The 23895-nt window shown below is 44.7% G+C and overlaps 3 protein-coding genes and 1 long non-coding RNA gene across 4 annotated transcripts; 2 read left to right on the top strand and 2 right to left on the bottom strand.

Annotated features, from left to right (window-relative positions):
• Positions 1-9778: 9778 nt before the first annotated feature.
• On the bottom strand, positions 9779-10976 carry LOC119328869 (glycosyltransferase family protein 64 C3). Its single transcript, XM_037601863.1, has one exon. It carries the CDS (start codon positions 10892-10894, stop codon positions 9893-9895), a length of 1002 nt encoding a protein of 333 aa, XP_037457760.1. The 5' UTR covers positions 10895-10976; the 3' UTR covers positions 9779-9892.
• Positions 10977-11095: 119 nt separating this feature from the next.
• Positions 11096-12067, top strand: LOC119328870. The gene is made up of 3 exons (XM_037601864.1): positions 11096-11354; positions 11467-11601; positions 11698-12067. Exons 1-3 carry the CDS (start codon positions 11148-11150, stop codon positions 11767-11769), a joined length of 414 nt encoding a protein of 137 aa, XP_037457761.1. The 5' UTR covers positions 11096-11147; the 3' UTR covers positions 11770-12067.
• Positions 12015-19724, bottom strand: LOC119328868 (isoamylase 1, chloroplastic-like). Its single transcript, XM_037601862.1, has 18 exons — positions 19236-19724; positions 18954-19136; positions 18771-18863; positions 18309-18461; positions 17992-18068; positions 17364-17505; positions 17185-17292; positions 16863-16948; positions 16557-16628; positions 16358-16484; positions 16044-16130; positions 14605-14697; positions 13920-14078; positions 13166-13249; positions 12875-12955; positions 12713-12792; positions 12462-12579; positions 12015-12372 (listed from the first exon to the last, which is right to left on the bottom strand). The coding sequence occupies exons 1-18, from the start codon at positions 19605-19607 to the stop codon at positions 12115-12117; spliced, it is 2373 nt and encodes a 790-aa protein (XP_037457759.1). The 5' UTR covers positions 19608-19724; the 3' UTR covers positions 12015-12114.
• A 1873-nt stretch (positions 19725-21597) lies between these two features.
• Positions 21598-22477, top strand: LOC119328534. The gene is made up of 3 exons (XR_005159010.1): positions 21598-21951; positions 22037-22124; positions 22257-22477. It is a non-coding gene; the product is annotated as an uncharacterized LOC119328534 (long non-coding RNA).
• Positions 22478-23895: the final 1418 nt, after the last annotated feature.

Raw genomic sequence — 23895 nt, 5'->3', positions numbered from 1 at the left:
TTGTTTTGCAGCCTGGAAGATAGTTGGGGCCGGACTCGGGCTTCAGTTTTTCTGTTTTTTGGGCCTGGTTTTCGGGCTTCGTGCTTGGCTTGCACGTGCGTACACTGAAAAACAGCGTCCGAGCCAGGCTTTCGGATTTCGGGCTTAAAAATAGGGAGTATTTCAAGCTTCGGGATGGGCTCGGACTTGAGAAATGAAGGTCGGACTTCTACAAGCCTGGCCCGAAACCTGGCCCGGCCCGGCCATGATCGCTCTGTTTAATTTTTTCTTTTCTGTTGTGTTTAAAACACTTATATTGAGAAAATGTTCAAACGTATTTAAGAAAATGTTAGCGTATATAACAAAAGTGTTTAATGTGTATTTAAAAATTGTTTCGTATATATCACAAAAACGTTCAATGTGTATTTAAAAAAAAATCAGCGTACATCACAAAAAATGTCGATGTGTAGTAAAATTTTGTTCACCGTATATCATAAAAATGTTCATTGTGTATTGAAAAACTATTCACCGTATATTACAAAAATGTCCAATGGTTGATTTTTATTTTATTTTTTTGGATCTGTCACTGCATTTAGTTCTTATAAATTCACGCGGTTTACTAATCACTAACGGTCAACTCTCTAAGTGGTAAGGAACACTTACTCTCCCCTCCGCCCATAGCTCCAGCACGCGTGAGGGTGGGGGAACCCCGGTCCTCCGTTTTCCGTCTTGTGGATAGGTGCTGGGCTGGTGTTTCGATGGCATCGTCATGATGGAGGGGGCGATGTCGAGTGAAATAAATGCCACAAATTTGCCCCATCCAAGTGCAGTCTGTGTGTGTTGCATGGTCGATTTGGAAGAGTTGGCGGTGGCTTGATCACAGGCGTTCCCGGAGTTCTTGGCCGGCGTGGCGGCGGCGGTGACCAAGGCGGGGAAATTTTGTGTCACGGCTCCTTCCCCACTTCATTGGCGTTTGCTCCGGCGCTGATGACGAGCTCTGCGACTCTCTGTACAGGAGCGATTCCAGGACTGCTTCCCTCTGTCTCGCCTGCAAGTGACGAGATGAAGATGGCGGTGGTTCGATCTACTTCCTCACCAACGTGCTAGTTCATGTGGGCCTTGACTTCCAAGACTTCCTTTCTCCGGCAAAACCATCTCCTGATCCAAGGTCCGGCCGGCTCCGAGGGAGCGACGGTGGGATGACGCGCCTTCAGTTCACGGTGGTGTTGTGGTTGGTTTGGGCTTCTAGGGACCTGATTGTAATTTTCTTATTCCGTAGGGTGCCTTGTAGCATGTTGATCTTTTTTTAGTTCTGGGGTGATTTCCGCAAAAAAGAGGTTCTGCCATTGATTCTTCGCTAGAGCTTGTTTTTTAGGGATTTCTGTGGTGGCTTGCTGCGACGACAAGGAATGGGCCGGGCCATTTAGATTGCGTCCTGCGTGAAAGGTCCTCTCTTTGACGCTAGCGAGCGGGGCATTCCCTAACGGATGCTCATTGTGTCAAGATGTCAATGTTTCGCAACTAGGGGTCGCTATGGGCTGACCCATATTAGCTGTTTTAGCATGTACATTGATCCTGGTTTTGAGAAGGTTCAAACTCTGGGTTTTTTCCTAGTTTCAGGAACTTCCTAGAAGGTTTTAGAAACCTTCTACAAGGTTCCTGGACAGCTATTTCTGGTTTTCCATTTTTGTTTTGCTATTTATTTCTTCATTTTTTGTTTATATGTTTCTTTTTTATTTTTTGTTTCCTTTTTCTTTCCTATTTCTTTTTTCTATTCACTTTTTTTCTTTCTTTTGTCTTTTCTCTTTTCGTTTTCCCTTTTTCAAGATGATTTTATTTTTATTTTTTTGTTATTTTCAACTTTTTCATATTTTAAAAAATGTTCCTCTTACAAAAGTTTGGTCACAAATTTAAAAAATATTCGAGTATAAAAAATTGCACAGGAATTTCAGAAAATGTCCTTGTCTTTAAAATTTGTTCACAAGTTAAAAAAATGTTCAGGAATTCCATATTAGGTTTTTTATATATTTTGTTCACAAATTGAAAAAATATTCATTTTTCAAAAAATGTTCAGGAATGTTCACGGTTTCAAATTTTGGTTTGAAATTAAAAAAAATCACATTTCACAAAATGTTAAAGAATTCCAAAAAATGTTCATGGTTTCAATATTCCGAATATCCTGAAATGGTGCACTTTCAAAAAAATTCCAAAATTCCAAAACTTGTTCGCGGTTAAAAAATCAGAATTTCATAATTTGTTCACAAATTAAAAAATGTTTTATGCTTTCAAAAAAATGTTTTTTTGTTCAATTTTTGGCATTTTAAAAAAAATCACATATTCAAAAAATGTTCTTGTCTCCGAAATTTTGTTCAAAACTTCAAGAAATGTTAGCCCTTTTTAAAATATATATTAAAGAAATGTTTACCCCAGTAACTAATTTAGGTTCGCTACAATAGCTTGTTTCGGTTTACTACAGTACTGGTTCCGATTCGCTACACTTGACCATTCCAGTTCTACATCTACGGTTAGTTCTTGGAGTTATATATACTACTCTAGTGACAAGTAAGAGCAATAGTAGTTAACCGGAGTGGCTAGGACCGCGCGAGAGTAAGCAGTTGGTCTCCGGTTTGAATCTTGGGTTCACGCGCGTCTCCTTTTTGTGCTATATTTTTTGTCATGGGCCAGCCCAGTCAGGCTGCATTATGTGCGTGGCGCCGCCAATTTGATGTAAAGGGCCTCAAATAGGGGCTCCCAACGAGCGTTAGCTAGGGGCTCTCATGTTGTGGGGGCACACGTGTATCCCCGGGCGTATCCTAATTTGGGCCAAAATGGACAAAGGCTGACCAATCCTATTTGTCCTTAAAAAGGAAAAAAAATACTCTAAAAATAGGAAAATATATTTTTACAAGAAGCAATGCTAAATTATGTATTTTTCATTAATGGTATTTGTACAAATAATCACTCTAAAGGGAATACCACATATTCATGTCTTTCAAGTGTCATAATCTAAATATGGTCCATTGCTCCACTGATTTTTTTATGATGACAAGGTTTTAGTTTTCACACGTATGCTAATTAGCACAAAGAGTAAAAAAATCAGAAACTTTGTGAAAGAAAAATTATGGAAAAACACAAGTATAATGGAAAAAATATTTTTGGTGGTCGTGAGGGTGAGGTGGTGTCTTGATGGTCCATAGCACTGAGTAGAAGTCAATAAAAACACTGGACTTCATAAAATTACTAAATGATTTATCTAATTCCCATAATTTTTGAATTTTCTTTGAATTTCTAAAATTTAAATTAGTTCTCTTATTTTTAATTTATGTTATTTTGTAACTCTTTAAGTAAAAATGTGGTCCCTCAATTATTTCAGGTACCTAACTTTGTTCCCACAAATATAACACTATATATTTTTGGGCCCCCGGTATTCAAAATTGTTTTAATTTTATCACTTGCTCTATTGAAAATGTTTTTGATGACAATATGACAACTACTTTGCTCTCATGGCACCCAAGTTACCATGAAATTCAAAAGTCAATCATGAAAAAAACATAGAAGAACACAATATGTGAAACTTCACGGTAAAGACAAACATTTTAGCAAATTTACCAAATAATTTGTAGTTTTAAAAAAACTATGCATGGTAGAACTCTAGAAAACTATATAACTTGGTAAAGCTATGTTTTTTTCTACATTTTGTAGTGCCCCCCAAAAAATATCCGGTGTTTGTGGGAAATGTTCACTTTAGACAAAAAAAATTGTTTCACCAAAATAAATCATAATTGGTTGTAATCTTGTGAACAAAGCTCAATATGTCTTTTGCAATTTTGTTCAAATAATTTACTTTCCAAAAAAGGTAGCATCTTTAACTATTAATTTTCCATATTTTTGTAACAAAAAACTGCTCAAATCTACAACGACATTATCATTAAAATCATCTTCAATAAGCGTATGGCTAAATATTGTCATTTTTAATGGTTGTGGAGCCATTATTTTTCTGGCATTATAGTTGAGGGACCAAACATAGAGTTTAGCTGAGAAAACCAAAACTATACTTTTCTTCATATATGACTGAAAGTTTACATATACACAAGGCTTAGAGGAAAACTAGCCGCCACTATTTTATGGCCCTTCCATCATGGTTGTTCGCCTAACTTAGCGGTGTCGATTTGGTGACCGGAGGCGAGAAGAACCCTAGTTCTATGTCTATATTCCTATTATTATTTTCTCTAGTGCTATGTTTCTGTGTTTTTTGTGACAAAGCCTCAATGGTGGAGGTGGTATCACACATAATAATTGTCACGCGGCTCTATTTGAGTCATGTTATAGTCGTCATAGTCGACGAGGCCGACATGAGGGAGCATGTGGTGTTTTGTTCCTACATATCATTTGCTCTAGGTCTGACGGTTTGTCTCGGCCAATCTTGATGGTGGTGATGGCAATATTAGTGTCAAGTTTGGTCAAGGTAGTGGTTTTCATGCTTCACTCTTTTGTGCTCACAAAGTTCTTCTTAGACGGCATGGCCATTAATCAGTTAGTCGGTAGCCTCCTGTCAGTCCTTGGCCATAGTGCGTTCAATGGTCTTATGTTCTCATCTATTTGGTTGGGTGACTCAAGCGGCTCTTTAAATCCAATTACAGCTTAGTCTAGCTTGTGCATCTTTGGTCTTCTGCTTTTTTCCACTCAAATCTTGAACAACTATTAATTAAGGTGCAAAAAGAAGAGCTAGAGACGAAAGACTTCAAATCTTGTATGCAACTTCTAGTTTTATCAATCATTTTTGTTGTATGTGTGAGTTTAAGTTTATTTGACCAAACACAATTTGGTCAGTTAATCAATAAATTCATGTTGATTGGCCAAAAAAGAGGAAAATGTGTATTTTGTTCTAAAACGGATTTCTCTAAAAAGGAAAACATATTTTACTTGATGAAAAGGGAAATTATGTATTTTGTTTCTCAATTCTTTTATATAAATTGTTGAAAACTACCATCATCAATTAAACCGTCTTAAGTATGCCAAATGGCTAAATCTTGACAGTTTTTATTGTCGAGTAGCCACATATCTCAGACTGAGAAACCAAAACTAGACCTTTTTCTATATATAAAATTTTGCGCACAGGAGATGTCACAACACCCCTAAAAAAAGAGGAAATGCCACAACAGCATAGTCCAGAAGATAATGATGCACATCAAGTCTAATTTTCGAACCAGTCGGATTGTCAGAAAGACCTGTCCCTAAAACTACAGTAACACATATTCCTTGGATACAATCAAACAACATACTCCGAACAGAGCTAGAGTGCACCCCGAACAGAGCATCGATAATGGCCAAGTCATGACTCATGATGCGCCTCATGCGTCCGGCGTGGGTCAATAACACTCTACAGCCGAATGGACGGCGAAGGAGGCGGCGGGAGCTCGAAGAAGTCGATCATCTCCGGGGGCAGGTCACCGAACAGCACGTCGGCCGTGCCCCGCCGCACCGGCGCGACGAGGCCGTAATCGTCGACTTCCTCCTCCAGCCCAAAGAACCGGGGCGGCGTCTGCTGCTCCGGTTTCGGCTCCAGGTAATGCTCCGGCTCCGGTTTCGGCTCCAGGTAATGCTCCGGTTCCGATTTCGGCTCCAGGTAAGCCACGCCGACGCCGCCGTCGATCAGTGCGTTCCCGTGGAAGACGAGACCTCCCGGATCAACCATCGGCGCATGGTCAGCGGCGTAGAGGAAGGGCAGCGGTTGGTGAACTTCCGAAGCGGCGCCGTACGAGCTGCTGCATCCCGCGGCCGCGACGTCCATGGCGGCGAACCCGAGGGGAAACGGCAGGACGGATTCGGCTCCGGGGAACGGCGCGCCTGCATACTGGTTAGCCGCGAGTGGTGGTTCTTGGCTGCTCTCGCCGACGTGGTGCTGGTGCATCGTCGTCTGTTGGAAGGGGATCAAGCCGAAGCAGGGGTACTGATCCTGCCACACAGGGGCGAAATGTGCAACACTTAGGCCTCAGATCACACACAAAAAAATGGCAGCATGACTGGGTTCGAGAATGGGAAAAAAAAAGCACATGTATTTCTTCTAGACATTATGCTGGATTGAAAATGTTGTTTTAGGATGTGTGTGTATTTGAACTCTTAAAACTTTTGCCACCTGAAGAGTGTCAGTTTCAGCAATGAAGTTAGTAGCTGCGCTCGTTGTTAGGAGAAAATTTGATCACTACGCACACAAGACGACTAAGATATGACTATCTGAATTTGTAATTTCGTCAACTTTTACTAAGATGTGAGTCTAAAATTAATGCCCAAATATGTATATTAGAGTTGGCGTCGAACTTTTGTCGTCCAAAACAACGAGTAGACAGGTGTAATCATGTCGCCCAATTCAGCAAAAACAGGTGTCGTTCGATCATTTCAGGAAAAAACAGAGGCACAAAATCAGGTTCAGAAACAGGGTGATCGCTGTCCAGTTCAGAAGCAACAAATCCATCTCGGTTTTTCTTCAGAGAAAGCAAGCAAGAGAAGAGGGTCACCTCGGAAGCGCGTGCCGCTGCCGCCTCATGAGAGTTCGACGCCGCAGAAGACGAAGCAGCGCCTACGCCGCCGCCGCCGTTGCCGCTGTGCTTGGCGGTGGCGGCTGAGGCTGACCTCCTGCGGGGCAGCGGCGCCCGGAGGATCCTGGCGAGGCGCTTCTGCCGCGTGCTCCAGAAGTTTTTGACGTCGTTGTCCGTCCTGCCGGGCAGGTACGTCGCGATCCTCGCCCACTTGTTCCCGAACTGCGCCTGCAGGTCGATCACCACCCGCTCCTCCTCCGACGAGAACTTGCACCCCCTTCACACGGAACAAAAACACGGCGCCCTGCCTTCAGTACGCCGCGGGCTGATCGGAAACCGGAAGCCCGGCGCAGCGGGGAGGAGGACGAGGGAAGCTTCACGGAGCCAGCCAGAGGAAAACGGAAGAGGAGAGGCGGATTACGTACGTCTTGAGGTCGGGGCGGAGCTTGTTGACCCAGCGGAGGCGGCAGGACTTGCCGGTGCGGGGGAGGAGGCCTTTGGATCGAATGGAGCTCCACTCGCGGGGGCCGTGCTCGCGGACGTGCTGGTGCAGCACCTCGTCCTCCTCCGCCGTCCACGGCCCCTTCCTCACGGCCGCCCGGTCACCGCCACCGCGCGGCTGCATCGTCGCCCTCCTCCTCCGCCGCCGCCGCCGCTCGCACCGCCGGCCACAGCGACCATGCCAATCGCACGCGGCGCTCAATGGGATTCCGCTTCGCTGCTGTCTGTTGCTTCTCGCCGACTCGCCGTGCGCGTTCAGAAGAAGGGGAGAATGGAAATGGACAGCCAGGCGCCCACGAACGCCCACTACCTGCGATGTAGGGAGAAGTGGGACAAACTTTTGTAAGCGAGAGCGGGGAGAGCATCATCCAAACCAGGCGCCCGATCGTGATCGGACGGCTGTTTTCAATTTAGGGGCACAACGGGACGCAGCAACCGCCTCCTTGCTCACAACTCTCTCGTCTGGAAACGTGCTTACAAATCAAATTCAAACAGAAATCCCTATCATCATGGTTCCAAATCGACCAAGGAATTTCGCTCTCTGTCAGAACACGTAAAAGCGCAACATTGGTACGATCCGTCAGAGTACAATGTTTTGACTAGATCATGAATGCGCGTGTTGCCGCACCCGTCAATTTTTGATAGATTGATAAGAACTTCCCATAATAAGTGAATACACAAAACATGAGAAATCATTTTTCATAAATTTGCTAATATATCATTAAGTTATCAAAGGAGAGAAATTTAACCAGTTTGCACTGAAGTAGTGTGGAAGAGATGATTGGGTGCGCCGGTAGCATGATGCTCTCCTAGAGAGATATAGTCGTGGGTGGGGAGAAGGAAACAAATGTCATTATGCCAACTTTCATGAATCTAGTATATAGAATATGTATGATGGTGAAGAGGATCACAAGCTAAAGATGCAAACCTTTATATTGCAAGGATAACTTATTGAAAAAAAATACTTTGTGAAACCAATGAGGTAGATGGTATACTATATGGCATGCAAAATATTTTTTGAAACAAACATGCAAAAAATTATTTGCAGTCTTTAAGTAAGCATCCTAATAAGTTCATATTTTGATCGACGGCCAACTTCTTCCTGACTACAAAGTTGAAATACATGTTGTTTTCTGCGAGAAATGATGTATAATTAAAAGGCATACTTTATAAGTTCACTTCACAAATTAAATTAGAATGCTGAGATGGACCCAAAGTAGGTTACTTTTTCAAGTTCTGTGAGTTTTTTTACTCGGCTTCGATGCAATGTGCCTATGACTTCGTGCGTCACATCAATAGGATACTATGCCAATTTTATCATCATGAAGTTTCTCATCAATCTTCTGTATGGTTAGGCAAATTGCGAAATCACTAATTAAGAAGTACTTGTTGCAAAGAGCACTCCACTTTTCCAGGTCGCGACAAGTGGCGCACCTGCAGCACGCCATTTGTCGCAACCTGGAAGTTTTCCCTTTTTTCGTAGATCCGTTTATTCAAAACGTTTTATCTCTTAAACCGTGAGTCCAAATCTCGAACCGTTTTCACCGTTGGATTCCTTGCGTCGAGATCTTCAAAACTAGATCCCATGTTGATAGGTTTTGACAAACTTTTTTTTCACGAAAAAACCGGACGAAAAAACCGGACCGGGAGCATGGTTTTTTCCCTTTCCGAAAGAGGCACGTCCGTGCCTCTCGCGAAATCACAACCGTGCCTCTCGTGGAAGCAAAACTTTGACTCTCGTGGAAGGAAAAAAACAGAAAACGCGTTTTTTTTCGTTTCCGAGAGGCACGGTCGTGACTCTCGCGAAAGCACAACCGTGCCTCTCGCGAAAGCAAAACCGTGACTCTCGTGAAAGAAAAAAAAACAGAAAACGCGTATTTTTTTCCGTTTCCGAGAGGCACGGCCGTGACTTTCGCGAAAGCACAACCGTGCCTCTTGCGGAAGCAAAACCGTGACTCTCCCGAAAGAAAAAAAAAGAAAAAACGCGTTTTGTTTTTTCCTTTCCGAGAGGCACGGCCGTGACTCTCGCAAAAGTACAACTGTGCCTCTCGCGGAAGCAAAACCGTGACTCGCGAAAGAAAAAAAAACAGAAAACACATTTTTTTTTCGTTTCCGAAAGGCACGGCCGTGACTCTTGCTAAAGCACAACCGTGCCTCTCGCGGAAGAAAAATCGTGACTTTCGCGAAAGGAAAAAAAAAGAAAACACGTTTTTTCATGCAAAAAAAATTTCGAATTTTTTTGATCGAAAAGCTAAGAAAGACCGGGGGAAAACCAAAATGTCAAAAAAAACAGAAAAAAAAACCGTTTAAAAAACCGAAAACACATGCGGAAAAAATAAAAATAATAAAATTCGAAGGGAGCGTCCAGAGCGCGACACGTGGCAAATGGCTGAGAGCGCGCCAAGTGACGCTGATCGTTGCGAGGTTTTCGAAGGAGTGCTCGTTAACTAGTTGCTCTCGGCAAATTGGATACGTGTGAAAAGCTTGCGACAAGGCCTACTAAACGAAAGCTTTTCCTTGTGGCGGCCCATAGTGGGTGTTGGCCCAGTTCATAAGAAGATGCCCAGATTGTTCTGTGGAGCAGCAGCCCAGTCACGTGGGCCTGCTAGCTGGCGTGCAGCGGGAAGCCGAGCTAGTGGCGCGGAATGATCCGGGTGATCTAGTCCGCCCATCAGTGAAACAAACGACTTAAGAGACCTAATCACTGTGCGAGGCCGTAGCTAGCTGCGTTTTCCTGTTTAGTACTTTAGCACAGTCTGAATGTCGTCGACATTGTTATCCTACCACAGTTTATACTACAGCACCATCGTACAGTCCGTCAGATTGTGTAGTGATCACATCACTGAAGGGTAGCAATGCCACGCTACGCCGTGAGGCTACTCCTGGTCGCACCGGACGAGACGGCCGCCTTTGCTGCACAGCCCCTGCTCGGCGACGGCCGCCTCCACCACCTTCCCGTAGCTGTACCGCAGCGGCATCCTCCCTAGCAGCCGGTGAAACTCCGTGATGCACTCCCCTCGCTTCTCCCAGTGCCCCACGCCGCCTCTCGAGCTCAGCCCCACGGCCCTCATCGCCTCCACGCCAGCTCCGGCGTTGGCGTCGTTCCTCGGGTCGCCCCAGTCCCTGATACTGCCGGCCTCCACCAGCACCGGCCCTTCCCCGGACGCCTCGGCGGCCACGAAGTTCATGAGGATGTCCTCGCAATTGCGCTCCCGGTCCACCACGGCGCGCGCCGCGGCGAGCTCCGGGGAGCAGGAGTACTTCCGGAGGAGGTCTACGGCGAGGACGAGGAACTTGGTGAGCACCATGGAGTAGCGGCCGGGCTGCGGCGCGGCGTACGCCCACCTCCCGCGGGCGAGGTCCAGGTGGTGGGACCTCGGGAAGAAGCCGACGAGGGTGCCTGGGCGGCCGGCCCGCTGCTGCCAGGCGGCGAACGCGAAGGAGATCGCGGCGGCGTCGGGGAGGACGTCGTCGTCGGCGACGGCCACTGCGGCGGTGCGGATGGACGGGTGCGGGAGGAAGCGGGAGTTGAGGGAGGCCGAGGCGGTGCGGTGGAGGGAGACCCCCGGCGGGAGGCGCGGGAGGAGGAGGCGGTCGTCCGGGGTGGAGGGGTTGCACCAGAGCACGACGACGGCGAGGACGAGCGGGTGTGCGGCGTAGGCTCCCGCGATGCGGCGGAGGAGCGGGAGCCGCCGCTCCGAGTAGCCGCTCAGGAGCACCGTGAGCCGGTCCGGCCGCAGGTCCTCCTCATGCGGGGACGACGCGTCGCAGGCCGCCTCTTCTACTCCTCCGAGTGCCGCGACGGCGGAGAGTGTGACGGCAACGACGAAGAGGAGGAGGACAACGCAATGGTGGTGGTGGTGCGACGACGACGGCATGGAGGACGACGCGGCGGCGAGATCTCGCGAAGAGTGTTGACTTGAGGCGACTTGTACTAGAAGCAGCGAGCGAACGAAGATTCTGCGCGGGCCCAGATGTCAGGCTTTGCGGTTTGACTCGTGGCGGTAGTGATCTGGCCGAGGTGGACCTGCGTGGGGCCGGGATGTCAGAGGCGGGATCCTTTCCCTTCCTTTCCCTCGCGATTTTATCCGAAGGGTGCGGTGGTGAGGCGAGGCTGGGCAAGGAAGAGAAATGGCTGTGCAGTGGTGCAGCGCGACGAGCCTGCACGGTTGGTGCCACCACCCATCGCCGCCGCTGCCGTCCCAGGCATTGGCGTCGATCGTGTCCCTGTCTCGGCAGCCGAGGAGGATCGGCTGCGTGTCCGTCCGCAGGGAGGTCGCCGTGGCCGCGGCGGCAGAGGCGGCCCCGCCGGAGGTGGAGGCGGACATGGACATGGAGGTTAGCATCTCTCAACCCTCGCAGTGATCCATGACCATCTGAAGAGTTCAAGTTATGCACCTGATCCTGCAAGCTAACAATTCTCACCTGCCGTCTGCGCTGTTGTCCCAAGGAAGAAGGTGTAGAGTGCGAAGAAGGGTGCGGCGGCACAGGGTGGCTGCTGTGCGACTTCTGCAAGGGGAAGAAGAACAACGTCAAGTCCGAGAGCAGCCCCCGGATCTACCGCCGCTGCCCGACCTGCAAGGCCGTGAGTTCTCTCTTATTTCTCCTACCTTAATTTCCATCCTCTGCTTCAGCTCCGGCGCCGACGACCAACCGGCGTCCCTTGTTATTGTTGTTGCAGGCCGGGTACATCTTGTGCCAGAGATGCAGGGTCTACAGATGCATCACATATCCAGAAAGCACCGAATCATGATCGACACAGGCATGCACAGCAAGCAGATCGAGCTGGAGATCTTCTGATCGTTTTGCTGCTTCTTCTACCTTCCGTATGCTGCCCTGCTGACTGCAGTGTGGACCGTTCGTCTTCCTTCAGTGTCACTGACAGAAGAGCATGCTCTGTGCATTTTGTTTTTGCTCCATTGTCAATGAATGTTATAGCAGCTTGGTCATCAGGAAAAACTTCTCTGATTACCAGGAACTTTGCAGTTTGCACATGTATCTGTGGATCGAATAGATCATTGGCAATAGAGCAATTGTGCACACTGATAATACGCCAAAGGACTACATATATACATATTATTTACTGTATATCCGCCTCTCAAACATCAGGGCGCAATACTAGGATGACCGATGAGTAGCTGAGCATGGGGTAGAGGTTGGAGTTGAGGAAATGAGAGAACTGGTGTATGGTGAGAGCGCGATCAGGTAAGTCGTCAGTGAGGAAGTCGTATGGTGCTGGCTTGCCTGTGTCCACCACCGGTTCCCACCGGCGCCCTGTGCGCTCCGGGAGCTCAACAACGGCCGGTAAGTGGCTGGTGTTGAAGGCCACATAGATCTCGCCCTGTCTTTCATTTTTCTGTGGTGAGATACATAAAGATATTTGTTACTTCTAAAACTCTCCATAATTTACTTTTGAGTTAAAAAGTGTCAGAACTATATGTGTACCATGGAAAAGGCAACGAATCGGCTATTCTCAGACCAATCAGGCTTCCCAGGCTGATGACCATGCCACTGCAGCCGTTCGGCCGTTGGAAAATCCTCAAGGCCAAGACCCTCGCACTCCCTACAGTGCAGCAGATCAAATACACAAATAGACAACACCAACTTGATTAGGGTGTGAAATTGACCATTGCTTGCTTAGTGTTTGGAGGCACCTTCAGTGGTTCTACACAGAAATTATTCAACGGAATACTTACTTGCGGAATTTGGTCATGAGGCAACAGAATCGGTGCAAGTCAGAGTATTGTTCTTTTTTATCCCAGCGAAAATAATTGACCTACAGAAGAACCATGACGGATGAATGCAAAGATTTGAAGATAGTTACTTAGAACAACAATATGTGACAAAATTGTACTGACATAAGAATCATGGCAGTATGTATTGTTGTTGCCCCCTTTTGTGTGGCCATACTCATCGCCCATATAAAACATTGGAACTCCCTAACAATTGAAAAAAAATTGAAAACAATTAGAAGGTCTGAAATGCTGAAGAAGGTAAATCTAAGAATTTAACTTTGGCAGATATCTCAGATAAGCAATCCCTTCATGTTGGCTCTATTAATATTGGGATTGGATGTTTCACTTGACAACATATGCCATTGTGAAAAACAGGCAATCTCAAAAATTGAGGAGATCAGATATAAGTCTTACTTGAGAAACCATGAGACAAACAAAGAAATTGCGCATCTGCCTCTTCCTCAATCTTTTGACAGACAATCTTGCGAATTCTCCTTCCTATATTGTTCACATGAAATGTAAGTGCATGTTCCACATGATTCTAAAGCTTCTATGCAATTGCACAAATTTTGCACGGCAGGGGTCTGCTGCAAGGTAAACAGCAGATGATGGATGCTGATGCACTTGCTTAGGAGGTCACCACTCTGAGGCTGCTGAGAAGATTGGAGGTGACCTCGCTCCAGTTGATTGAAGATGGGATGATGCTGGTCGTCCCTAAATGCTAAAAGGTTGATGTAATAGAGCATATCGTTTCCTTTTCTCTTTACGCCTGAAACAACTGTTTCTGCCGGGTTGATACTTCATTTCTATCTCCGCATACTTGTAAAACTTATAGTTCGGATACTGTGATTTCGTTGGAAATGGAACCAGGGTGATGCCTTTGGTATTAAAAAGAATGTGCTTATTGTTTCCCCCTATTAGTAACGATGGTCAGCCTGTATCAATGTTTAACCACAATTCCTGTACTGCCACGTGCACAAAATTGAAGGCAACCTTTCTCTAGAAAATATAATTATACGAATAAAGAGATCTTGTAGGGAAACTCTTACTGCCTCAACGGTTTACGCAGAGAGAGAACCATGCAACGACATTTGTCAGCCATTCGACTATTATGTAAAGCATGAAAATTTCAAAAAAAAGAAAGAAAAAAAGAGGAGTTCAGAATTACCTCCCCACAATTCCAGCTAAGATTGTGATTTTCTCCATCTCTGTTGTTCTCCCCATTTGGTAAATTGTACTTGTTATTATATGTTACCAAATCAGCCAGTGTAAATCCATCGTGTGCACATACAAAGTTGATACTGTGCCAAGGTTTCCTTCCTCCTGCCTGGTTAATCAATAAGAAATCGCAGTGCCAATAACAAGTTACTGGTTTGATTTCTAGAGAAACCAAATAGAAATTTGTGAATAACAGATCAAATTATCCGACAAATTAAATTTGGCATTCATCTGACAAATATACATGGAGCTAAGTTAGCACCAACAGAAAGTATGAAGTCATTTTCATTTCTTTACAGAAAAGCAAGTTACCTATGAAATCTGAGATGGCTTTTTTAGGGGGAAAAATCAATATAGTTTCTTCTCACCCCCTAAAAAATGACATGGCTGGCATTTTTCACTGGATTATTCACTGGACAAATAAATAAGATAACTAGAAAGCACTATGTGCTTCATTGGCAAGTTGGGTGTTAAAACCTATATATAGCACTAGTGTTATACACTTACACTTCTTGGCCGAATGCATATGCAGACACTATAATCGTTATATATTAACATGTGTATCATCATGTGGTATATATAAAGAATCCAGGTGACATTCACTCAACCCATTTACAAGTATTGCCACAACTTACCTGGTATAGGTGTGGACTTCCACAAAGACATTCGGCAAAACCACCAGCAAATCCATCAGTGCCTTTAATGAATTGACGCACAATGTCCCGGTACTGAGGAAACAACCACACAAGTTAGCACTTGGATGAAATAGCTAGTAAGTGATGTGGCAGATGTGCAACATATTTGTTTAGTTGAAGATGGATGCACACAATCATATGTTCCCTCTTAAAGATCCACCAGCATTAGCATATACAAGCTTAATATTGTAATGTTTCTTACTGATTTCAATTTCCATTCCCTGATAAAAACCAAATGCGCAACAGTGTTGTCAATAATTATTGGCCAGTCACCCAGAATTCGTGATCATTCCATTATTTTCTATGAAACCAGTCCAGAAGTGCCCTAATGAGGAGTATATATATAAACTATAATAACTAACAAAATACTCCCTCCGTCTCATAATATAAGATCGTTTTACAATCTGTTTTAGCTTGTAAAACGTTCTTATATTATGGGACGGAGGGAGTAACTACTAAGCGAAAACCTTTGCCGCACCCTCAAACCAAGCTACAAATAAAGGTAAAGGTAAATTAAATATCACCCAGCTTTCAAACACCCAAAATCCTAGGAGAAAACAATGAAGTTAGATCTCTTCCAATGCACAGGTGCTTAGGTGAGGTGCTAAGCACATTAAATAGTTTAGCAACTATAGTCTCCAATGCATAGGTGCTTAACTTGTTGTAGCCAAGCTCACTTCATTTAATGACTTAGCTACTAAACTCTCTCATGAATTCTCTTGCTTCATTTAAATGTTTTGCCTAGGTTCACGCGGTTGGCATTGGTTCTTCCTGGGGTCACCAAACCCATCTCTCTCCTCTTAATTGTCTTGCCACATCAGATTTTTCGCCTACATGGCAAGCTTAGCACATGTACAAGGTGGATCATTGGGAAGGGCCTTAGGTGTTGCAAGTCAAAAAGCAATATCGTCTTCTATGCTTATTCATGGGAATTATATTTGTTAAATGATACTCCCTCCGTCCGGAATTTTTGTCGCAGAAATGGATAAAAATGGATGTATCTAGAACTAAAATACGCCTAGAACTCTAGATACATCCATTTCTCCGAGAACTAATTTCGGACGGAGGGAGTATAATACAGCACAACATGAACAATTTCTTGCAGAAAACTCAAATATTTCTTGCTCGGTTAACACTCACAAGAGTTAGTGCGTTCATTCAGACATTTGACAAATAGTAGTACTTCACTATTCAGCTCATGTGTTATCATTCTTGTAGACAGATGCGGGACAATTCTGCGTGCCCCTTTGAAGTTCAGGTGGAATGCGTATTATTTTGCTTTATCTATATATGTCGCAAATATAAGTTATATTTCTATCAGTATTTGCCAATGAACAACCCATTGACTTTGCAAATCAAACTTTTAACAGGTATCTTACCTTCCCATTCCACTCAGACCAAACATTCCAGTGAGGGAATTGACCTACTTGATAGAGGCCTCCTGCATCCCATGCTTCAGCAACGAGCTATAATTGCAACGGGGGAAATGAATAAGAGAGCCTCCCAAGGAAGCAATAATACGTCAAGTATATACAGTTGAAATATTAGTATCTACATGTTTAGCATAACTCACAAGAAGCATATAAAGAGAGCTACTTGCATTTTGTTTCCTTATCAACATTGGGAAATCGATCATTACCATAATAAAACAAATGAATGTACACAGACAACAGGTGTTGGATGAAACAGGTACCTTGACGCCTCCAAGAATTGGGTCATTGCTGATCATGTCAATAAGTGGTGGAGTAACAAGAGGTGTCCCTGTTGTGATCATGTCACCTTCTATTGGAGCTCCATACACGTTAACTGGATCCCACAGACTTGTAAAAGAAACATTCTTTTAAGAATCTTCTGAAAAGGCAACACGCAAACAAACAATAAATATAAAATACCTGGAACCTCTGGTCATTATGGATGCAAGATCAAAACGAAAACCATCAACATGCATTTCCGTCACCCAGTATCTGCAAAACAAAAGTAAATTAGTTGACCAGACATACAGTAGATTTTTCCCTTTTCATTGGAGAAAAAGAATTTGAAGATGCCAAATCTATAAGCACCAAGACATTAGGTGACATTTAAAGATACAATATGCTGACCAAAAGATTTACCCCACAAGCTTGCAAATTAATCATATCAAAATGACAAGCAGCGAAAGAAATGAAAAGTAGTTCTAGAAGTAAAATGTATATCTGTACCTTAAACAATCTACAATGAATTGACGAACCACAGGATGATTACAGTTGAAGGTATTCCCACAGCCAGAATAGTTATAAAACTCTCCCTGCATGAACAAAATCCCCTTGAAAAAGAACTACTACATAACACATCTATACTCTATACATCTATAAAGGACAGAAGGACAGACCCAGTGCATAGAAGCTCCACCACAAGGTGGGGTCTGGGGAGGAATTATAGGAACCTAGTCTTACCCCTGCTACAGTGCAATGCAGTGAGGCTGGTTTGAAAGCTCACTCACATCTATGAAAGAACAATTACGCAGCAAGAAAGATCTCTCACCTTGGGTGCAAGCATATAGTATGTAGTATTATCGACCCCCCTAAATGATAATATTGGACCATTCTCATTACCCTCAGCTGTATGGTTGAAGACAACATCCAGGATCACCTAACAGTAACATGTCTTAGCATCAAATTGATAAGTTCAAAAGGAGCAACTAACTCGTATGACTTGCTTACCTCAATTCCCCGTTTGTGAGCCTCTCTTACAAAAGTTTTGAACTCATTTATGGCATCACGCCCACAGTTTTTTATCCCGCCTGATGTGTATCTCGTCATTGGTGAAAAGAAGTTTATGGTAGAATATCCCCAAAAGTTCATCCTGATAAGAAAACAAGCAGTTTATACAAAACGGTGATAGATTGGTTGTGTTTCCAAAGAGAAATATAGCCAACAATAATCATGTTAAAACACATATGCATTCTACACACGAATAATGCGAGGGCAATTGGAAATGTTGGTACAAATGATAGGTAGGCAGACAAAATTCATGTTAGCAAGTCTGGAGATGGCAAGACAATAGCATGCTGGATTTCATTTTCAGCTATCAACTATTCAACTGTTGTGACCAGTTTCAATTATGGATTGATGTCTCATGGAGAAAAATCTAGCTTAGGTACTTGCGAAATATTAACATCATTAGCAGTAGCAGGTATCAATCATATATATATATAATAGCTAGGATGTAAAACTGTTGAGTGACTGCTAAAAAAATAGTTTGAACAAATATCAGTTATGCAGGCACAAAATGTGTATGAACTCTCACTCAAACAGTGCTGGCAGGCTAATACTAAATTTAAGTCCTTACTTGGAAGAAGAGGTTGAGTACTCCAGCTCGTTGAACTCATGGCAGGGCATTAACTCAATACAATTAACTCCAAGCTCCTGTAGAGGGAACAGTCCAATATTAAATAATACGGAATTCATAAGCAGATCTGGGAAAACATATTCAGTCATGATTACAGAATCGGGTATTAAATCCAAATAAGATGTGTGTGAGCATCTTATCAATAATGAGCATGTAACTGCTATAGTATGCAGTAGTTTTTGTAATAACCCAAATTCTGGCTAACTATGTAGCTTTCTTTAAAAATTATCCTATGTAGTCAGCAAGTACAACTGTACCTTCAAATAGTCAAGCTTCGACACAGCCCCAATGAAAGTACCGGGATGTTCTACATTGCTTGAATCATGCTTCGTGAATCCACGCAAGTGCATCTCATATATTACCAGGTCCTTTTGAGGATATCTTAGAGGTAGGTCGCCTTCCCAATCAAACTGCAGATGCAAACCTTTTTACTGCATGTCCAATTAAGCGACTAAGACAACAACAACAAATACTAGATGCAATTTCACTTCACTTCCACTTGCAAACATAATATTATTAAAACAAATATGATCCAAGGACCTTTAACAACAGTAAATTGCAAGTTTTCGTCAAAGTCAGCAGACAACTACAAATGTCTACTGACACTGCTCTCTTTGATCATGACTGTCTGAGGCAATGTAGTACAAGTGGAAGACAGGAGAAAAATATGAGAAAAGAGAGAAACAAATGCAGCCTATATTTTCAGCAATCAAGCATACCGTGCTATATGGAAGAGGGATCATGCCAGCCATCTGAGGCCAGCAATTGTTACCACGCGCCGGAACACCATACTCCCCTCGGCTTATCACTGCCTAGAGCAACACAAAAGGCAGCAAATAAGCGTCCGCGTAACAATTTCTACTGTAAATACCAAGATGCAGGTAAAGCTAATGTATGATCACCTTAGCATAAGGATCCACCACGACATTGGAAACATCAAGGTAGTGCCCGCAGTGAGGAGCAAAGGTGCCGTCGAACCTGTACCCGTAAAGCATGTCCTGCAGCTCGCCTTCGATGAAGACATGCCATACGTTCCCAGTCCGATTCATCAGGGGGTCAAGGGGAACCTCCTCCGTCACCCTATCCTGCAGCATTTCCCCCGATACAAAACTCAAATCGCAGGCCAAAAAGGGGGCGGGCGGCGCACGCAAAGCTGATGAACTCTACTCGGGAGGCAACCCCACCGCCTTGAGATCTTCTGGCGTGAAGAGGCAGAGCGCCGCGGCTGTGGCTCCGCCGGAGTAGACGGCGAAATTGACCCCGCCGGCGAGCGCGGTGGCGCCCAGCGGCGTGGGCATTCCGGCGAGCACCCTGCACGCGCCGCCGAGCGCGTACCTGTCCTCCGCCACCGGCTCGTCCTCCTCCCCCTCATCCTCGGCCTTCGTCGCCACCTCGACAACCGCGGCGCAGACCTCGCCGACCCCCTTCCCCGCCGTCGCATTGGGCCGCCGCCGTCGCAGGCGCGGCGCCGGCCCCGGCCCCGGCCGCCTCGTGCGCGCGGCGAGGGACGGGCGCGCGCAGAGGCAGGGCGCCTTGGCCATGGCCATCATCGTCATGCCGGGAACCCCGAGCGATCGGTGATTGATTTTGGGGAGGAGCGGCGAGGCGGGGTTATTTATCGGTGGGATCCGCGCCTCCTGTTGGTTCTTCGTGGGAGGTGTGACTCGAGTGCGTGCGCGATAGTGTGGCAGGGTACTACTGTGGTTGAGTGAGGGGGGAGGGATCGATCGCACCGTCCGTTCGTCCGAGCGTGCGTGCGCCGTGCGCGCGCTCTCGCTTTGCTGACAGTGCCGGGCGTGTCGCGTTGCGGCTCTCACCGTCCATTTGGACCGGCCGCTGCGGGTGCCGTGCCGTGCTAGCATGGGGTGGGTCCGCTGGCACGGGTTTTCCGTGAGGCCCGGTTGCAAGGAGAACAAGATCTCATCCCATAGGTAGAACCGGACGAGACTTGCCTGCTCCCTTCTCATGCTTCCATCTGTGCTCCCGCATACGTGGCTTGATTTGATCGGAAGAAAATAAAGCCCGGCCACACCCCCTGAAAATCAGGGGAGAGATGATTAGATTAGAAAAAAAAAAGAAAAGAACAGCCGTAGGATGAAGTGGGAGCACGGATGGGAGCATGGAGAGGGAGCAGACAAACCGGATCCGGTAGAACCGTGGAAGAAATGGGCCTCTCTCATGCTCTGTCCAACGGATGATGCAAAGTAATGCTAGTGTAAAAAAAACGTTTTAAGCATCCCAATCTCGGTGTGAGATGGCGGCCGACCCGATCTACCAGTATGGGGTCACCATCCTCGATGTGCTTTATGCCGGCCTTCTCGATTTGGACGCCAATGGGTTCCGATCTTTCTCTCGGAGATCTCCGCTATTGGCGCATGGCTCTATTGGATATCTAGATAGGAATTGATCCGGTCGGGCGCACCCTTGTCTTCGGCCAGAGAGGCTTCATGAAGGTGTGGCGCAAAGCTTCGTTGTCTTGCCGATGCTATGGGACATGTCTACATATAGATTTTCATGGCATTGACAATGGTGAAGAAAGCCATGGTGGCTGTGATTGGTGGCTTGTAATGGCGGAGAGGAGTTTTGGTTGCTATGAAGACTTGCGACACATGTTTCTCCTGTGTGTCGGGTGGTGAGGACTTGCAACGGCGGCCTTGGCAGGAGGGGACGACAACATAGGTGGACAACATTTTCTGATGGTACTTCTTGAGTACCGAGCCGCGATTTCCAGGGTGAAAGCCCAAGGTCTGACCTTCATTGGTTGTACCTGGCAATGACCTTTCTAAAGGCATTGTTTTGGGATTTAGAACTTTCTTCAGGGTGAAAACTTAAGATCCTTGATCGGGCGACGATAATGCTTGTGCATCGTTTCCCTTTTGAAGGCGTCGTTTTTGGAGAACCTCTTTTGCGGTCCGGGTGTTGTCTTTGGTGGTGGTTAGAGTGTTGCTGGTGTGAGTGTTTCATCACTTCGGCCGATGGGGCCTTTGTTTTTTATTCTTTGTTTAATATTTTCTCTTTTTTATTTTGTTCTTAATTGTGTGCATCCTTAATATCTTTCAATGTCTTGCTGGTGCGGAGGTTATGTGTAATTGGTATCTTCGCGATATTAATATACTCCCTTTATCAAAAAAATATACCTAAGAAGTTCATCCCGCTATCTCAATTATCTTGATATGTAGTCCATCCACATCAACAAACCATGCCACCTCAGTAGGAACTAATTCCAGTGACCCCACGTCACCATGAAAATAATTGCTTTTGTCTTTTCATTGAACCATCAAGTTGTGTAGCTGGTAATCTATTTGGGCCGCAAGTTTGCCTGCTCTTTTGTTTGGGCTGAAGCGAATGAATCCATCTATTTTTTTCGTGAGATCCTCTAATCCAAGGAGCAGGAAGGTTTGTTTGCTAAAAAAAGGAAGGTGTCCCGTTTCCTCCGCATCTTCATCGTAGCAGTGCCTCCAATTCTCCACAACAATTACTCTCCACTTCTATTGATTTCCCTCTCCCTTTTCACCTTCTCCATCAAATCCCATTGGAACAGATGGGTTTCTTTCTCTCTGCATCCTCACTCATGAGTAACCGATGCGGTGGATATCCCCTTTAAGTAGATCTCGAACAATAAACTCCTTGGCATGTAGCCCTCACTAATGGTCGTGTTCGCTGGCGGCATCCTTGCTCGCCTTATTGGAGCACCCCCACGTTGCTTATTGGTCTCATCCTCATAGCAAACTAGTAACGACCTAAGGGGGAGATTTGAATTTAGGCTACGCCGCTCCTCGACGTCCTCTTCAAGACCTCAACGCCATGGGCCTGTTCTGCCTGACCCTCTCAGCTCTAAAGCTCCACGCCGTTGTTAGCGTAGATGGCGCCTACACATGGGTGCAACAACCAATTGAGCAGGTATGTGATTAATTTGTTGTCTATCATGCCCAATGAGCTATCATTTTTCATCATTAGATTCCTCTCTACTCTGTAACTTCGTTAGGTACGGAGTGCATGGTGATGACATGGTGCATTATTTCTTGCTCCCTCTGCCCTGATTCATGGTTGATCTTCTTGCTCTTCAACAAGAAGTATATCCACTCCTACAATTGTTTCCTTCTTTTCTACATAGTGCTACTTTGCATTGTCTGTAAGTGTATATCTGCTCCTACAGTGTAGTTGTGTAAATCGATTTCTAATCATTTGTCTATTTACACTAGCAGGTTACTTCAATCGTTCGATGGATTTGGCCAAACAAATGCTTAATGTTGTTATTTTGCCTTGAATTTCACAATGCCATTACAAGTATTCGGTCGATGGCAAATCCTTATTCTCAAGTGGTTATCTTTAACTTGATTTAGTTGTGGACAAAGATTTAGCTAAATATAGAATAATTATGTATTAGCCAATAATGCATCATGTGTTCTATTCTTTGGGGCTATCATATGTAGGACAATAAATTGATCTATTTCTGAGATTTTTGATACATGACTCGGCCTAACATGTACTAGATCATTGAAGGCGTGCGTTGCTGCGCCCGTCTATTTGATAATTGACATCTGGAGACATGAAACATATATGTTAAATTTGCACAAACTGTTAGCTTGGAAGAGTTCATTTTGAATTGGCATATTTTGATGAACTACCAAATTTCATTTACTATTCCCTCCTTCCCACTTTTCAAGGCGTATTAGTTTTGAGCACGAACAAGTCGTTCGTTAGTTGAGCCATCGCACGAGGGAGGCATCCATGATTTCAGGAACAAAAATGGCATGCCCAATCTCCTTTAAATTGCTAACCGTACGAGAGGATAGAGCAAAGGCATGCACGATCGCCTTTGAATGCTAACCGTACAAGAGAATAGCATAGGCTCAGAGCTTCAGCGCCTAATATTCTGGGGTTTACTGGGGAAACAAATACGCCTAATAAAATGGAAAGGAGGGAGTACTATTTTAATCAATTTGGAACTAATCTAAAACAAATTTTTCAGTTCAACTGTGTAAAAGTTAGAACTAACAAACTTGTTTATGCACAGATACAAGAGCAAGAAAACATCTGCACCACTAATATTGTCAATAGCTACAGAACCCTTGGCATAAACCTTGTCCTTGAGCATAGATCAAGGCAAGAAACTACCATGTCAAAAGTTTAATAGTGACAAGAATGAATACAAGGAACGTATATAGGTAACGAATTAATAACCTACTTTGAGGGATATCAAGGAAAGTCTCTCAAGGCAGTAACCATGACATTGATGAAAATAAAGAAATATGAATTTCCATAAGACAATATCTGAACATGATTGTGTACAATGCTATAGAAAGATGCTAATTACAAATTTTCACTCTGATCACCACGTATGGGAAGATGTGAGTAACCAAAACTCAAAATGCCTAAGCAATGACCTATACGGTGAATAACAAGAAAAATGGAAAGAACAAAGATGTGGAAATAACAGAGAAGAAACGGAAAACAGAACACATTATGTGTGTCATGCTTTGTCAAAAGGTCGGCTCCATGGGGCAGTTTACGCTAATCCCTTGTTGACCTATGGCCACACGATCTCAATGCAGCAAATATACATCCATTTCTATCAAGTTCCAATGAAGAAAACTGCATTTTCAGATAAAAAGTCTCATAAACAGTCTAGGTCAACAAAGCCTAACACGAAATATCATACATCAAAAGCCACACGGTCTCAATCTAGCAAATATACATCCATTTCTATCACGTTCCAATGAAGAGTGTTGCATTTTCAGATAAAGGCTCATCAACAGTCTAGATCAACAAAGCCTGTCAAGAAACGATCAATCACACGTGTAAAAAGAAATATTTGAGGGCGCCACTTTTAAGTGCAAATAA

The sequence above is a fragment of the Triticum dicoccoides genome, chromosome 7A, assembly GCF_002162155.2.
Source record: "Triticum dicoccoides isolate Atlit2015 ecotype Zavitan chromosome 7A, WEW_v2.0, whole genome shotgun sequence".
NCBI lineage: Eukaryota > Viridiplantae > Streptophyta > Magnoliopsida > Poales > Poaceae > Triticum > Triticum dicoccoides.
This window is presented reverse-complemented; position numbering and strand designations above follow the sequence as displayed.